At 37.2% G+C, this 16520-nt stretch overlaps 1 protein-coding gene, 1 long non-coding RNA gene and 1 other non-coding gene across 3 annotated transcripts; 1 reads left to right on the top strand and 2 right to left on the bottom strand.

Annotated features, from left to right (window-relative positions):
- Positions 1–2404: 2404 nt before the first annotated feature.
- LOC146925529 (uncharacterized) lies at positions 2405–4513 on the bottom strand. Its single transcript, XR_015010604.1, has 2 exons — positions 4277–4513; positions 2405–2836 (listed from the first exon to the last, which is right to left on the bottom strand). It is a non-coding gene; the product is annotated as an uncharacterized LOC146925529 (long non-coding RNA).
- Positions 4514–6761: 2248 nt separating this feature from the next.
- On the top strand, positions 6762–12184 carry LOC146925527 (uncharacterized). The gene has a single exon (XM_085711985.1). It carries the CDS (start codon positions 8072–8074, stop codon positions 12182–12184), a length of 4113 nt encoding a protein of 1370 aa, XP_085568111.1. The 5' UTR covers positions 6762–8071.
- On the bottom strand, positions 8652–8757 carry LOC146925528 (small nucleolar RNA R71). Its single transcript, XR_015013068.1, has one exon. It is a non-coding gene; the product is annotated as a small nucleolar RNA R71 (small nucleolar RNA).
- Positions 12185–16520: the final 4336 nt, after the last annotated feature.

Here is a 16520-nt window from a genome sequence, read left to right as displayed (position 1 = left end):
ATCGAAACTAGCTGATAATGGGGCCGCCTTAGCTAATTCATGGGCAACCTCATGTGCTTGTCTCCGAATAAACTCTAAACTAAATTTTTCATAAAATAAATTGAAAAGAGCTTTACATCTATGGAAAATACTACCAAACTTTGTAGCATCATGTTGTGCAGATAGGAAGCTGTCAACAACTCTTTTCGCGTCAAGCTCAAAATCAATAGGTCCAAGTTGACGATCAGGAACCCATTCTAAAGCAGATAGTAAACCAAGAGCTTCTCCCACATAAACATCACAAAGAGGAATAATCCATTCAGTTTTAGCCAACACAAAGGAACCTGAATCATCTCTGACACACATTCCGATTCCTACTGATAGGTCCGCAAGTGCACGAAAATATCGGTTTTAGTATACCAACAAGGGGTAGTACAGGAATATTCACCTGTTGTCCATCGACTACGCCTTTCGGCCTGATCTTAGGCCCTGACTCACCCTCCGTGGACGAACCTTGCGGAGGAACCCTTAGGTTTTCGGGGCATTGGATTCTCACCAATGTTTGCGTTACTCAAGCCGACATTCTCGCTTCCGCTGATGAGGAATAATCCATTCAGTTTTAGCCAACACAAAGGAACCTGAATCATCTCTGACACACATTCCGATTCCTACTGATAGGTCCGCAAGTGCACGAAAATATCGGTTTTAGTATAAAAGATGTCGAATCCCACATAGGTCAACGTCAAGTACCGTTATCTATTGTCACGTTGTTTATTTAAGGCGGTGCTAATTAATTTGGTTGCAAAATTGGGAAAATAACTTGTTTTTAATTAATTTTAAAGACAGGAGACCGGAATATAATTCGCGTCGACCGTGAGTACTTGTAAATTCATATTTTATTATTGTAACAGGACAATATTTTCGCACGTAAAAAGGATTAAATTAAAGGGGTCGTCAGCTTTCATGTGTACGACACCGAATCTTGACTTTGTAATCTATTCGACCGCTTTTCGCGCGTACGCCTTACGACATCAAAACTCCGTTTGAAAATTAATCAATTTTTGCTTGAAAAGTTATTTTTAGTAGAAAACGATTTAAAGGTACCGTCGGCTTTCGCACGCCCGTTACCAGATTTTAAGCTTATAACTGACAGCTTTCGCGTGCATAGTTACAATTTTAAAACCTCTTTTTGAAAATTTATAATTTCTAAATTAATAATTAAAGAAAACGCTCTCACTGAATTCTAAAATCAAGTCCTAATAATTCTACGGACAGATACTGGTTTAACACTTTCGATATGAAACCAGTATCGTGTTATTCCAGCTTTCACCGTAAATATTCATCGTTAAAAATTCAGAATTTTTCACGCTTAAAAATAATTCTTGTTACAATTACTAATTATACAACTTAACAGAGTATCATTGGTACACCATTCATCATATTCCGAACACTATAAAAATAAAGATTCTTGTTACAATGTGTCTATCTCTCTCCAAATTGCAAAAAATGGATAAAGTTATAAATGGAGAGGATCTTAACAGGGTATGTGATAACATATGACCCTTATTTTAAAAATAAAGATTTTACCATTTATTGTTTCCACCTACATGCAGGATTGACTAGAACAAATGGTTCAATTAATCTTTCAATTTCAAGAATATTACTTTGGTTTTGACCAAAAATATAACAACTCTCAAATTACCTCTTTTGACATGGAAGAAGCTACCCCGCTTATTCAAATCAAAGACTGAACATGACACCCACGATTTTATTAATACTTATTCTTGATAACAATGTTCCGTCTCGGAAGGCTTTAGTGACGGCAGAAATAACTACGTACCTAGTTCCGTCTTTGATTCCATCCCATACATGTTTAGTTACTGATTTTGGTTCTTTTAGAGAAGGGTTTTGCCCGTCACTATTCCCAATTTTGTTTGTTGGTGCCTATAAATCTTTCAAAAATTAAAGATCTTTGTGCGAATGTAATGGACTTTTGCAGAGTATCTCATATAAAAAAAAAAAACTTCAAATTTCTAAAACTAAATTTATATTTTATTGCAACTATAGGTCTCAACAAAATATTGAGAAATATTCTTTCAAAAAAAAAATTAAGAACATCATTACCAGTAATATTATATATTAATTACATATATACACTAAAATAATTCTATTTTCATCATTATAATTCATTCTAATCTGAAATTTAATTTAAATTTATTTTTTGAACAATGAAATTTATTTTAAATTGATCGGTAACTATCATTGATTTCTCAATTTAAACTACTCTTTTAAACCTTTGGCTGTCAAATTTCATTCTGTAATTAAAGTAGAGTCACACTATCACCGACGAAAGCTTCCACTTAAAGTAGAGAGTTTGATGAAGCACCATATCAATTGATATAAAATATTCTAAACAAATCAAACCTTGAAAAGGGTAAAACATTAGTTATGTAAATCAAAGGGGATCTTGTCTTATGTTGATCATGGCTTACATCATAAAAGAAACAAAGAACAATTACATCAAAGCAAACCTTAACAAAATATTCTTTTTTTTTTGTTGGTGAATGTCAACAATAAGTCTAAACCCTTTTGTCCTTAATAACAATTTTAAAAGGAATGCGTTGTTGTTGTCTGAGCTCTTCTTCGCGGTCGAGGCGTTGTTCGCGGCGATGGTCGATCCATAGACAAGCAAATGCCATAATGGAGAAAAAACAACTGATCCACTCAAATTTCCTTCTATCTTCGTGAGGGACACCGTAGTACATTGGAACATAAGTAAAAGCCATCTTAATGAGATAAAGGAAAATGCTTAATTTGAACATTGGACCCATCAAGGCCATTGATAGATAGTCACGGCCTAAATTCAAGGAAAATTGTAAAATTAGAGCCAAATACATAAACCGAAAAACATAAAATGCAGATTTAATTCAAGGGAAAATTAAACATGTTTATAATATGTTGTTAATGATACTGTCAATGAAAAATAAGCTTATTAGAAGTTTAATTATATTAATTGGGCTACCACTTATTAAAAAGTAAAAATGTTGAGAAAACTATATTATCCTCCCTTATAAAAATGTTTGAATTACACCCCCCTCTCTAAATAATTAAAAATATGAATTACACTTTAATCTATCTATTTTAATATAACAATTAACTTTCGGTCATCGATTTATGTCAAAAATGGATTAGTATACAGTTGTCTTGTAGATATATCTATTCTTATTTTTTTTTTTTAAATAATACACATGTTAGCAAAATAATAAAAGAAAAGGTGGACAAGGTAATCAATATATTATAGATGTATCAATTTAATAGGAAAACCTTAAACTACAACAATGATTTTAAATCATGAATAACATTGTCCTCGTGAGCTTAGCTGAGTTGGTAGGGACAATGCATAAAATATGCAAGGTTGGGGTTCAAACCCTGGCCACCACTAAAAAAAATCATGATTAACAAAAGCAAACCACTACTATTAAAATTAGTATCGAAAAGAGAATGAATACTACAATAGGATAATAACATAATAAGAAAGGAAAATACTCAAATTTATTAACGGTAACAAGCAAGAAATGCAAGAACACACCGATGGATCATGTGGCATACTAACCCCAATTTGGGTAGTCCTACGTGTCTGTTCTCTCTCTCTCTCTCTCTCCTCGTAACTAATGGAAGAATGGAGAAAGAGGGGAAACAGGATGCATTCATAGCATCGTGATCCCTTGCACACTCCAATTATTATTATTTTATTGTTTTGTGAAAAATGATCCCACTCTCCTTTCATGTTTTATTTTACTCCTATTTTTTTATTTTTTTAAAAAATAATTTAAAATAAGAAGCAATTGGAGATCCCTAAAATAAAAACAACTGGGGAAGGGATGATGCACCGAGCATAACCATTTCCCTCAATCACACTCCCGCTGCAGAGGATTTGATTCATGCTAACCTGACGACAACGGTGACAACAACAAGAAAGCCTATAAGAGATAATGGTAACAATACCAACACCGGAAACTTTTCTTTCTTTCAATTCTTGGAAGTGGTTACGAGAGAAATTCTAGTTTAAGTGGCGGAGTGTATAACATGTGTTCCCAGCGTGAGTTCTTGCATTTCTTGCATGATTCTTTCGTAAAGAATAGCAGTGTTCATATTTATCATATCACGTGATTTATGCAAACATATGGTAAAAGAGATTAAATAATTAAACAGCAAATACAAAATACTGAGAGAAAAGACAAAAAAAAAAAAAAACAAAAAGAAAACAATTTGCATAAGAAAATTCAAACAAACATACCTTGAACAAGCCTAAAACCACGAATGAATGCACAAGCAAACAATTTATTAAGACGTAATATAAGGGATGATGATTTAGAGTAGGTAAAGGATTTGGTGAATTGAAACGTGTGTTGAAGAGAATAAAGTGGAGCTATACTTAGGCGCCAAAAAGAAACAATTCATGATATGGGGTGTCTATTCATGATCCTGAGGTGTCTCTTTATTAAAAAGTGAAAATAGTCTATAAAGTCCCTATTTTAACGGTTGAACAGCTAGTAAATAGAAAGAAAAAAAAAAGTAAGGTTATAGATATAAATGTTAAGTATTTGTTAAAAGGTATGTTAAGTAAAATGGAACTTTATAGTAAAATTCATGTGGCTGGATGGAGGTTTACTATATATATAAGGTAGTATTTGTTCATCTATCACCAAATCTTGAGTTTTATTTATTTATTTATTTCGAAAGCATTGACAAAGGTTGAGTTGCATACTCACAAATATGATTCATTTTCCAATAAAACTATACACTTAATGTTTGTTAAGAATCCATTTTAATCTTCACTCAATAAAAGTTGATTAAATTGCAACATAAGTTTAATTAGAATACGCTACCAGTGTATAGTAACTTTACACTACAACCAATTAAAATTATTTTTTAAGACACAACAACTTAAGTGTTAAATGCCATATCATATCTACATTAGCTTTTTCGATGATCTTGAATAAATATCTCCCGTATTATATTCAATGTACACCGTGTAACTTAAAGAAAACTTCACTTCACTTTCATTCATATGAGAAAGAAGCAACAACTCAAAAAGTTATTTTCAATTCACATGAATGTTATGGTAAAGACACAAATTTTGATTATACCAATTTTTATCAATTATGCAGGTCCACTTCATCAACTCCTATCAATTCACCAAATTTGTAGGAGAAGGTTAGGAAAAGCTAGATAGTATCGTGGGATATGAACCTTATTAGTCGAGATTTTATTTGATTTTTCCTTTTTTAACATTTAAGCTGATGTGTATTAAAAAAATGATTTTAATTGGTTGACAGTGTAGAGGATTCTAATTAAACTCATTGCAACATAATTTAGGCTTGTTGCAATTTTGAAGGCCGAAGACTCAAAGGATTAGAAGTTAACACACAAAGATGCCGAATATTTCTAGTTCTTGTACATGTCATTTCTTACAAGGCTACATGATGATACATGCTCACAGGATGCTAAGACAAGAAAGTGAAGAAACGGTGGTTGAGTTTCTTTGGTAATAGTTATAACTTACAACAACCAACAAGAGCAAAGAAAAGAATATATGTAATTAAGAACATATATATAATACATCCATTTAGTGGAACTTGAGATTGGTCAAGATGTTGTTGATGAAAGGGTCAGCCAAATGATCTAAGAGGTTTTGGTATGGTCCAACTCCTGTAACAAGAGCTTGAACAAAGTAACCCAATATTGCCATCAAACATTCAAATTTACATTTTAATTCAAAAAGAGAAACCTCTTTTTTCTTTTTCATTTCAATGCTCCCCAGGGAACCATTCTTTGAAGGTCGAGCAACGGTGGCCGGTGGGTTATATCGGAACAACGAAACTACATGCAATGGATAAATGTTGCAGGAGTAAATTTCTCGACATTGACGCGTACACTGGCAAAGACTTTCTTCTTCCATGCTCGCGCAATCCACATCTATCTCTCTATATCATTCTATCTGGTTCAGGTTATGAAGGATGAAGAGAAATCCAACCAATGCCCAATACTCTCTAAGAAGTATTGTTTTCCTATAGATCATTTTTTTGTTCTTTACCAAAATATTAGCATCCATCCATACATAGCATAATCTTCGTCTGCATAAAATGCTCTTCAAGGCGATCTCATCGTTTGAAATTCACAAAAGACTATGGTCTAGACCCCTAAAACCTTGAAAGTTGATTAAGATTCTCTTGTTCTATGTGAAAATCTGTCGATTTCCTGGGGCGGATCCATTTGAGAGCAATGTGGAGCTAAAGCTCCACATGAAATTTTCCATTTTTTTTTAATAAATAAAATACATGTTAAAAATAAGATCTTTTGAATGCTTTGTCACTTGTTAATGATACCAAAAAATAATTATAAGAAATGAGGAATGAGAAGAATTTATATCTAAAGTTATTAAAATTTGCAATAAGCATGATATTGATGTGCCTGATATGGATGCACCGCATGCACAAAGGAAGTAACTTTCGTTGAAAAACACCAATATTGTTTATTAAAAAGTTATATATTTAATATAAAATACACAAGTTATAAGACAAACTTACCATTTTAAATTTCTTAACATGTGCAAATTTGCATATGGTAGAAAAAACTCTTATTATTTTTAATATAATTTGCATTATTGTTTCTTCAAAATTTTAGCTCCACGTATAATAAATGTCTGGATCCGTCCCTGTCGATTTCCAATATTTGACTGATAATGGACATGATGTCCAACCTGTTGTTGTTATTGATGACAGCTTGTCATTACGTAATTTTAGATGTATTTTAGCACAAAAATGGAGTTCACAATGAGACTTATGCAGCAAAAAGAGCAGAAAAACTGAAGGATTGCAAAAGAAGAAAACGTGTCACGATTGCATAGAAACGTGCCACGATTTGGGAAGCATCAGAACTCTTGTTTCGACATTGAAGAAACGTGTCACGATTGGTAAAACGTGACACGATTTGGTGAAACCCTAATTCAGTTTCTTGCTCCAGAAGGTAAAAACGTGTCACGATTCACTTAAAACATGACACGATTTGGGCGATATTCTGTGCCTATTTAAGCTGCAGTTTATTCCAAAAACAAAGGTTACGAATTCTAGAAAGCCAAGTGCGATTTTGCAACTGCAAGGAAGGCCAGGAGGACGATTTCTTCATCTTCCAACCACTTTGTGTATGTTTTATTACCTCTAATGATTATGTTATTTGTAAACACTATTATGAGTAGCTAAATCCATTAAAGGTTAGGTCTGAGATGATTCGTTGTAACCCTAATTGAGATATTATGTTGTGAAACTCTATTTATTGTGAATGATATTCTAGTCTTTATTCAATTCAATTGTTCTTAATGCTTTTTATATCCTGATCAAATATAAATATGATTTTGTGAGAACGAATGACTACTGACCATAGCTTTCTACTTAGACCTATTGAATTGTTCTAATAAACATGGTTAGTCTAGGAATGGATAATCGTTTATTAGTGATATTAGGTTAACGTGCTTTAAACCTTCAAAGATTATTAGACCACCTAAGGGATTAGGGGCTGTAGTTTAAGAAGAGGGTCCTAACTCAAGGGATTGATTAGGACTATTTTGTTAACTATCGTGGGATTAGAAGATCATTCATACGAATAGGTGCAACATAACAATTAGGGGAACATAGATGATTCGAAAGACCTAAACTCATCTCTCTCTTATTCTTGAAAACCAATTTATTTTTAGCAATTACTTTTATGCAATCAAACCAATTTACTGCCTAGTGGCAAATCAAAATAACCTTTATACATCCTAAAATACAACGTAGTTGAATTATTGAGATTAAAAACAGTCCTCGTGGGATCGATATTTTACTACTTCGATAGTATTTGGTGCACTTGCCAAACCCCTATCAAGTTTTTGGCGCCGTTGCCGGGGACTGTTGATTTATTTCAACAAGGCAATTACGTTATAATTTAGGATTTCTGCAATTTAATTTTCTGTTTTTATTTTTTTTATTTTTCTGTTTTCATATTCATTTGATTACTTTGCATTGTGCAGTGCTACTAAGGTATTTTGCTGTTTATGCGAGGTAAAGTGAGCGCCGACGATCTCGAATTCGATCCAGAAATTGAAAGGACTGCTAGAGCACTTAGGAAAGCTGTTCGATCGCAAAGGTTAGCTCAATCCGTTCCACCGGGTGTTCGAGAACAAATACCGGAGCCACTCTCAACTGAATCTGAAACGATCTCTTCTCCTAAATCTGCAACTATGGAAGGAGAAGGAGTTGTACCACCGAGACCTAAGCTAGGAGACTACGGGTTAGCCACTCATCGCGGTCAACTGACCCACACTTTTCAACCAGCTAACCCCGTAGCTTTCGACATCAAGACAACTGTCCTCAACGGTTTGAGGGACAAGCAATTCGATGGGACTGAAGCTATGAGTCCTCATGAACACTTGAGCCGCTTTGCTGAAACTTGTGAATTTTGTGTGCAACCAGCCACCGTGACTGAAGCACAAAAGAAACTAAGACTATTTCCTTTCACATTGACGGGAAGAGCAAAAGATTGGTTGCTAACAATTCCAAACGGGACTGTCCAAACATGGGAAGAGTTAGAGCTGAAGTTCTTGGAGAAATATTTCCCTATGTCTAAATATTGGGAAAAGAAGATGGAGATCTCTAACTTCAAGCAAGGAGAAGGTGAATCATTGTATGATGCTTGGGAGCGATTCAATTTGCTTCTGAAGAGATGCCCTAATCATGAGTTCACCGAGAAACAATACCTCCAAATCTTCACTGAGGGGGTGACACCAAACACTAGAATGTTCTTAGATGCTTCCGCGGGAGGTAGTCTCAAAAGTAAAACTGATCATGAAGTTCAAGCTCTAATTGAAAACATGGCTGGCAATGAGTATCGTGATCAAGCTAAGAAGAAAGAAAGAGGAGTGTTTGGGGTAAGTGAGCAAACTGCTATCCTTGCTAACCAAGCAGCTATGAACAAACAAATAGAGGCTCTTACTAAGGAGTTTCAAGGGTTTACTTTGGCTCATAAGCAACAACAGGTGGCTGCAATCAAATGTGACTTATGCGGTGAAGAACACCCCAATGGTGAATGTGTTCCAGAGGGATCAAGTGAGGAAGCTAATTTCATGGGAGGTTATCAAAGGCAAAATCAATACTACAACTCAGGTATCAACAAGCATCCAAATCTCAGTTACTCAAATAACAACGCTTTGAACTCTCAGATGCTCACTCCTCCACAACAACAACAAAGAAAGCCATCAGCTCTCGAGGAAACTGTGATGAACTTTATGAAGATGACTCAAGGCAACTTTGAGGAGATGAAGAAGAGTCAAGAAGCTGAAAGAAAGAACAACGAAGCCTCCAGGAAGATGCTAGAAACTCAACTTGGGCAATTAGCTAAGCAGTTGGCTAAACAAAACAAAGGCGGATTCTCAGGTAATACTAAAGAGAACCCTAAGAATGAGTCTTGCAATGCTATTGAATTGAGGAGCAAAAAGGTTTTGACACCGTTAGTTCCAAAAGCTCCAAAGAAAGTTGATGAAGTAGTGGTGGAGGTGGAAAAAGATGGTGAAGTTGAAAAAGAAATTGAAGATGGAGTAGTTGAAAATGAAAAGAAGAAAAAAATAGAGGGAGATAAAAGTGAGAAATTGATAGATGAAGACTCAATCTTGAGGAAGTCAAAGAGTCAAATCTTGAAAGATGGAGACAAGCCACAAATTATTCCATCATATGTGAAGCTTCCTTACCCTCATCTTGAGAAGAAGAAAAAGAAGGAGGAAGGACAATTCAAGAAGTTCATGCAACTTGTCTCACAACTTCAAGTGAATATTCCTTTCAGTGAAGCTCTTGATCAAATGCCTTTGTATGCCAAGTTCATGAAAGATTTGCTAACGGGAAGAAGAAAGCCTAAAGATGATGAAAATATTTCTCTTTCCGAGAATTGTAGCGCCATTCTTCAAAAGAAGCTACCACCTAAGCTGAAAGATCCTGGTGCTTTTACTATCCCTTGTTCCATTGGACCGGTAGACATTGGAAGAGCTTTATGTGATCTAGGAGCAAGTATCAACTTGATGCCTCTTTCAATGATGAAGAAGCTCAAGTGTGGGGAGCCAAAACCAACGAGAATGACCATTACTTTAGCTGATCGGTCAATCTCTTATCCTGTTGGCATACTTGAAGATGTGCTAGTCAAAGTTAATGACCTTGTGTTTCCAGCAGACTTTGTGATCTTAGACATGGCTGAAGATGAAGATATGCCACTCATTTTAGGAAGACCTTTCCTTGCAACTGGTCGTGCTTTGATTGATGTTGAGATGGGAGAGCTAATGTTGAGGTTCCATAATGAACAAGTGGTATTCAATATCTTTGAAGCAATGAAACACCAAGAGGAAAACCCCAAGTGTTACCGGATTGATGTTGTTGAAGAAATAGTAGAAGACAACTCTCGTGAACCTCAACCACCACAACCTCTTGAAAGAGCAATTGTAAATTCTATAGAGAGTTGTGAGCATGATGAAGATTTTGAGGTGAGTGATTGTGTCAAGCAACTTGAGGCAAGCAAGCAAGAGTTAGGCCCAGTAAAAATGGAAGAATTAATTGGTAAAGACTACACCGTGGCATCTACTGTGAGTAGAGAAGGAGAGAAAAATCCAGAATTAAAAGAACTACCTTCTCACTTGAAGTATGTTTTTCTCACTAAAGACGCCTCTAAGCCAGCAATCATAAGCAACACTTTGACACCTTTAGAAGAAGAAAAATTGATGAGGGTGTTGAGGGACAATCAAGGAGCTTTGGGGTGGAATATTTCTGATTTGAAGGGTATTAGTCCAGCTTATTGCATGCACAAAATACACATGGAGGCTGAATACAAACCCGTTGTTCAACCTCAAAGAAGGCTCAACCCAACAATGAAGGAGGTGGTGAAGAAAGAGGTGCTAAAGTTACTGGAAGCAGGAATGATTTACCCCATCTCTGATAGCTCATGGGTAAGTCCAGTCCACGTGGTACCAAAGAAAGGTGGAATGACGGTGGTGGCTAATGAAAAAAATGAATTAATACCCACCCGTACCGTTACTGGTTGGAGAATGTGTATAGACTACCGGAGGTTGAACACCGCAACAAGGAAGGATCATTTCCCTTTACCATTCATGGACCAAATGATTGAGAGGTTGGCTGGCCAAGCCTTTTATTGCTTTTTGGATGGGTATTCGGGGTACAATCAGATTGCGGTAGCTCCAGAAGATCAAGAGAAGACAGCCTTCACTTGTCCATTTGGTATATTTGCTTATAGGAGGATGCCCTTTGGGCTGTGTAATGCGCCGGCGACCTTTCAAAGGTGTATGCTCTCCATCTTCTCTGACATGATAGAGAAGAATATTGAGGTATTTATGGACGACTTTTCTGTGTTTGGTAAGTCTTTTGATCAATGCTTATTTCACCTAGATGCTGTCCTTAAACGATGCACCGAAACTAACCTTGTTTTAAACTGGGAAAAATGTCACTTTATGGTGACCGAAGGTATAGTTTTGGGGCATAAAATAAGTGCGAAGGGCATAGAGGTGGACCAAGCTAAAATAGAGGTTATAGAGAAGCTCCCTCCACCCGTTAATGTTAAGGGAATAAGAAGTTTCTTGGGGCATGCTGGTTTCTATCGGCGTTTTATAAAAGATTTTTCAAAAATTTCCAAGCCCCTCTGTAACCTCTTGGTCAAAGAAACTGAATTTAATTTTGATGATGAATGTTTGAATGCTTTTTCTTTGATTAAAAACAAGTTGGCAACTGCACCAATAATCATTGCACCCGATTGGGATTTACCATTTGAACTTATGTGTGATGCAAGTGATTATGCTGTTGGTGCAGTTCTAGGCCAACGCAAGAACAAGTTTTTCCATGCAATTTACTATGCAAGCAAGGTTTTAAATGAGAATCAAATTAACTATTCCACAACTGAAAAAGAGTTGCTTGCGGTAATTTTTGCATTGGAAAAGTTTCGTTCTTATCTAATAGGCTCCAAAGTCATTGTTTTTACAGATCATGCAGCTCTTAAATATCTCTTGACCAAAGGGGATTCAAAGCCTCGGCTGTTGAGGTGGATCCTTTTGCTACAAGAATTCGATCTTGAGATTCGTGACAAGAAAGGAGTAGAGAACGTAGTAGCTGATCATCTATAAGGCTGGAAAATGATGAGGTGACAAACAAAGAGAAGGCCATCAAGGCAGAATTTCCTGATGAACAACTGTTTGCTATTGGAGAAAGGCCTTGGTTTGCTGACATTGCGAACTTTAAGGCCGGTAACATAGTTCCTGATGATATGACCTATCCTCAGAGAAAAAAATTCTTCAAGGATGCAAACCACTACTTGTGGGATGACCCGTATCTGTTTAAGGTAGGAACTGATGGTTTGATAAGACGTTGTGTTGCAGGTAAGGAAGCTCATAGTATCATGTGGCACTGCCATAGCTCAGCTTATGGGGGCCACCATAGTGGAGAAAGAACCGCGGCAAAAATTTTGCAAAGTGGATTCTGGTGGCCCACCCTTTTCAAAGATTGCCGCGACTTTGTTGCACATTGTGACAAATGCCAAAGGACAGGTAACATCTCTAAGAGGAATGAGATGCCCCTATCAGGAATCATCGAAGTTGAACCATTTGATTGTTGGGGCATCGACTTTATGGGACCTTTCCCTTCCTCTTACTCTTTTCTTCATATTCTTGTCTGTGTTGATTATGTCACTAAATGGGTTGAAGCGATACCATGTGTTGCTAATGATGCTAAGACAGTTGTTAACTTCCTGCATAAAAACATTTTCACTAGGTTTGGAACACCTAGAGTCTTGATCAGTGATGGGGGGAAGCACTTTTGCAATAATTTTCTTGAAAATTTGCTCAAAAAGTATAACATAAGGCACAAAGTTGCAACTCCCTACCACCCACAAACAAGTGGTCAAGCAGAGGTTTCAAACCGTCAGCTGAAACAAATCTTAGAGAAAACAGTTGCGTCAAATAGGAAGGATTGGTCAAAAAAATTAGATGACGCACTATGGGCATATAGGACTGCCTTTAAGACTCACCTCGGGCTCTCACCCTATCAGTTAGTCTATGGAAAGGCATGTCATCTACCAGTTTGGCTAGAACATAAGGCATACTGGGCCATTAAGACCTTAAACTTTGATCAAGAAGCCGCTGGTAAGAAAAGACTCTTGAAACTTAATGAACTGGAGGAGATGAGGCTTAGAGCATATGAAAATGCGCTCATTTATAAAGCCAGGACTAAAAGGTATCATGACAAAAACTTAGTGTCTAGGGATATTAACTGTGGGCAATTAGTTTTGTTTTATAATTCCAGGTTTAAACTGTTTCCTGGAAAGCTCAAGTCAAAGTGGTCTGGACCGTTCTTGGTGAAAAGTGTGTCACCTCATGGAGCTGTCGAGTTGATGACACCTGAAGGTGACCGAAGTTTCAAGGTAAATGGGCAAAGAGTTAAGCCATATCTGGGTGGCGACCTACCGAAGGCAAGGGTATGACTTATTTTGAATGATCCTTAGGGGTCGTCATGAGTCAAGCTAGTGACGGTAAAGAAGCGCTTGGTGGGAGGCAACCCACATTTAGATTTCAGGTAGTATTTCTTATTTCTTTTTATTGCTTTCAAATATTCAAAAATACAAAAAGATTTTTTGCTGAAACGAACAGAGGAAGAAAATTTTTGTTTTCCAATACTGTGCAAATCGTGACACGTTTTGGGCAAAACGTGACACGATTTGCCTCCCTCTGAAGCTCCTCTCAGAAATTTTTCTAAGTCTAAAAAGGTGCCCATTCGACATTTGGAAAAACGTGTCACGATACTGAAATCGTGACACGAATTTTGGCACATGAAATTTTTCCTAAGTCTCAAACTGGTGCAATTCGACAATGGGAAATCGTGACACGTTGGGCAAAACGTGACACGATTTCTGGGCAAGAAATTTTTCAAGAATGAAAAATCGTGACACGTTTTGCCCAAACGTAACACGATTTTGGTGGTTTTTCAAATTTTGACCGTTACAAAACCCAATCGTGACACGTTTTTGGCCAAACGTGACACGATTTTCCCAGCCTATAAATAAACCCAACACGATTTTCATTCCATCCACTTTCAAAAGTAACAAAACTCTGCCAAAATTTTCCCAGAACCCTAACCTACGATTTTCTAATCCTTTTCTACCAAAAATCTTCATCTTTTCATCTTCAAATCACCAAACCATCACCATAAACCTTCATCATCATCAACAAACAACCCATCTCCATCATCTTCATATTAACCCTAACCCTAGTATTCACTTTTCCACAAAACCTAACCAACATCATGGTCGAAACACGTAACAAAGGTCAAGCATCCACCCAAAAAGCCACCAAGAAATCCAAAACCGATAACCCTAGAAAGAAACCGGTCAAACCTAAGTCTACCAACGAACCACCACCACCATCCGTGAACCACCGCTTTTTAAACTCACAAGCCCGTGACCGCTTCAAAGACATCAAGCATTACAGAGTGATTCCGGAGAGGGCCTTCCTGCTCCCAAAATTGTTGAAAAATCCCGAGTTTGAGCAAGCCCTAACTGCTCGGGATTGGCATGGTTTAAATGGGATGATTTTCGAGCAAGCTAACAAGACATTGGCCCTAGAGTTTTATGCTAATGCCCGGTTCTCCGGGAGAAGGTATGGGTCTTATGTACGTGGGAAAGACATTGACTTCTCACCTGAGGCGATAAATAACTTGCTGAAGATTGTTCCACCGGAGCAATGTGATGTGAAGAGGAGAAGGGAAACTTGTGGTAATTGGGATGATGAAGCTTGGGAAGAATTGCTATTGCAGATATGTGTAGAGGGGGCTACTTGGAAAGGAGGGAAGCGGATGCTGTTGAAGTCTGACTTCAAGCCGATCTCTAAAGCTTGGGCATCATTTGTGGTGCAAACACTGGAGGGCACCTCATGTTCTTCTGAAATTCCATTGGTGCGAGTCCACACGATCGCGGCTATTATGGATGGTGCTCCTATTAATGTTGGTGAGTTGATCGCCAATAATATTGCTGATTTTTCTACAGGTAACAAGAAGGCTTTGCCTCATCTAAGCCTTATTTGCTGGCTTTGTGAGGAAGCCGACTGTGACCTTTTTGCCAATGATTTGGATGCTCCAATGATGAAGCCTATCACCGACACATACATGGAGGGGTTTATGAAGGACTACCAGGAGCGCATGCAGGATCTTATTGCAGCAGAAGGGCAACCACAACCACAGCCACAGCCCCAACCACAACCACCTCCACCTCAGTTTGTTCATGGAGAGGGGAGCAGTCAGCAGGGTACCTATGCACCCATTCATCCGATGATGCTGGACTACATGTTCGGCCATGCCAACTGGATGAATGAGGTGTCAGATCAGGAGTACTGGAACCGTCCTAGGTTTGGTCAGGAGTTCACTGAGGCGGTCTGCCTCAACAGGAGGAAGATGACTGGGTCTTTCGAGCGCTTTGATGGGTCCGAGGAGGCTATGGACCACTACTTTGATGTCACCAGAGGTCGAGCTCAGGATAGAGAGCAGGAGATCCGAGCTGACTTTGCTGCTGGTGGAGCTCAGTCTAGGCAGCACTTTGGGGAGGATACCTATGCAGAGGGGGACCCCAACACTTGGATTCCGGAGGACCAGATGCAGGATTGAGTGGGCTACTGATGGCCCACCTTTTATTATTTTTCTGTTTTTGTTTCAGCACTTTGGTTATGTAACTTTAATTTTATGTTCGAACAATTTTATCTGCTTTCATTAAGTTTAACTCGGTTTTAACCCCCGTTTATGTAATTATTCCTGCACTTGTTTATTATTGATGAATTTGTTTGTTTAGTTGACTTTTTACAGTTTAGTAACAAATAGTTGTTCAAGTGGTATTCCAAAAGTTCAAAAGGAGGAGTGACTTGGTATTTCATAGGCTAAGTGTACGGCGTTGCTAGGTAGTCACATACTCCCAGAAATCTCAGCCATAAGGTTCATTGCCATATTTTGTTTTTCAATTTACTTATATTTAGCTTAGTTTTCCATGCAACTACATTTCTAGAACTTGCATTGTTTCTCTATTATTGATTGGTCTTTGTTAATTACACACTGAGGCAAAAGTGCTTGGTCCTGTGAGCCTTTTGAAGCCTACCCTGATTATAATTGTTAAACTTTATCCTTTTCTTAGCCACTTTGAGCCAGTAGGATTAGAACTTTTTGTTCGGTGACAAACTACATTACAAACTTAGAGACTTTTAGGACTTGTCCCTTATTGTTTTTCTGAGTTAGGCATTGTAGAATGTTGCTTAAAATTAAGTTTGGGGTTGCTATTGGAATTTGCAACCAATTAAGTTTGGGGTGGGGGTACTAGAGAATAAGAGAACAAAAAGAAAAAGAATTGTCATGCAAAATGCAAAAATACATTCAAAAAGTGATGTATGAAAAAAGAAAAAAAAAATGAAATGAATGATGAAAAAGGGACCA

The sequence above is a fragment of the Medicago sativa genome, chromosome 5, assembly GCF_051527215.1.
Source record: "Medicago sativa cultivar Bolivia chromosome 5, Bolivia_mono, whole genome shotgun sequence".
NCBI lineage: Eukaryota > Viridiplantae > Streptophyta > Magnoliopsida > Fabales > Fabaceae > Medicago > Medicago sativa.
This window is presented reverse-complemented; position numbering and strand designations above follow the sequence as displayed.

Bases quoted from the DNA above. Each gene is read 5' to 3' on its own strand.
- LOC146925527 (XM_085711985.1), top strand. From the start codon at position 8,072: ATGCGAGGTAAAGTGAGCGCCGACGATCTCGAATTCGATCCAGAAATT.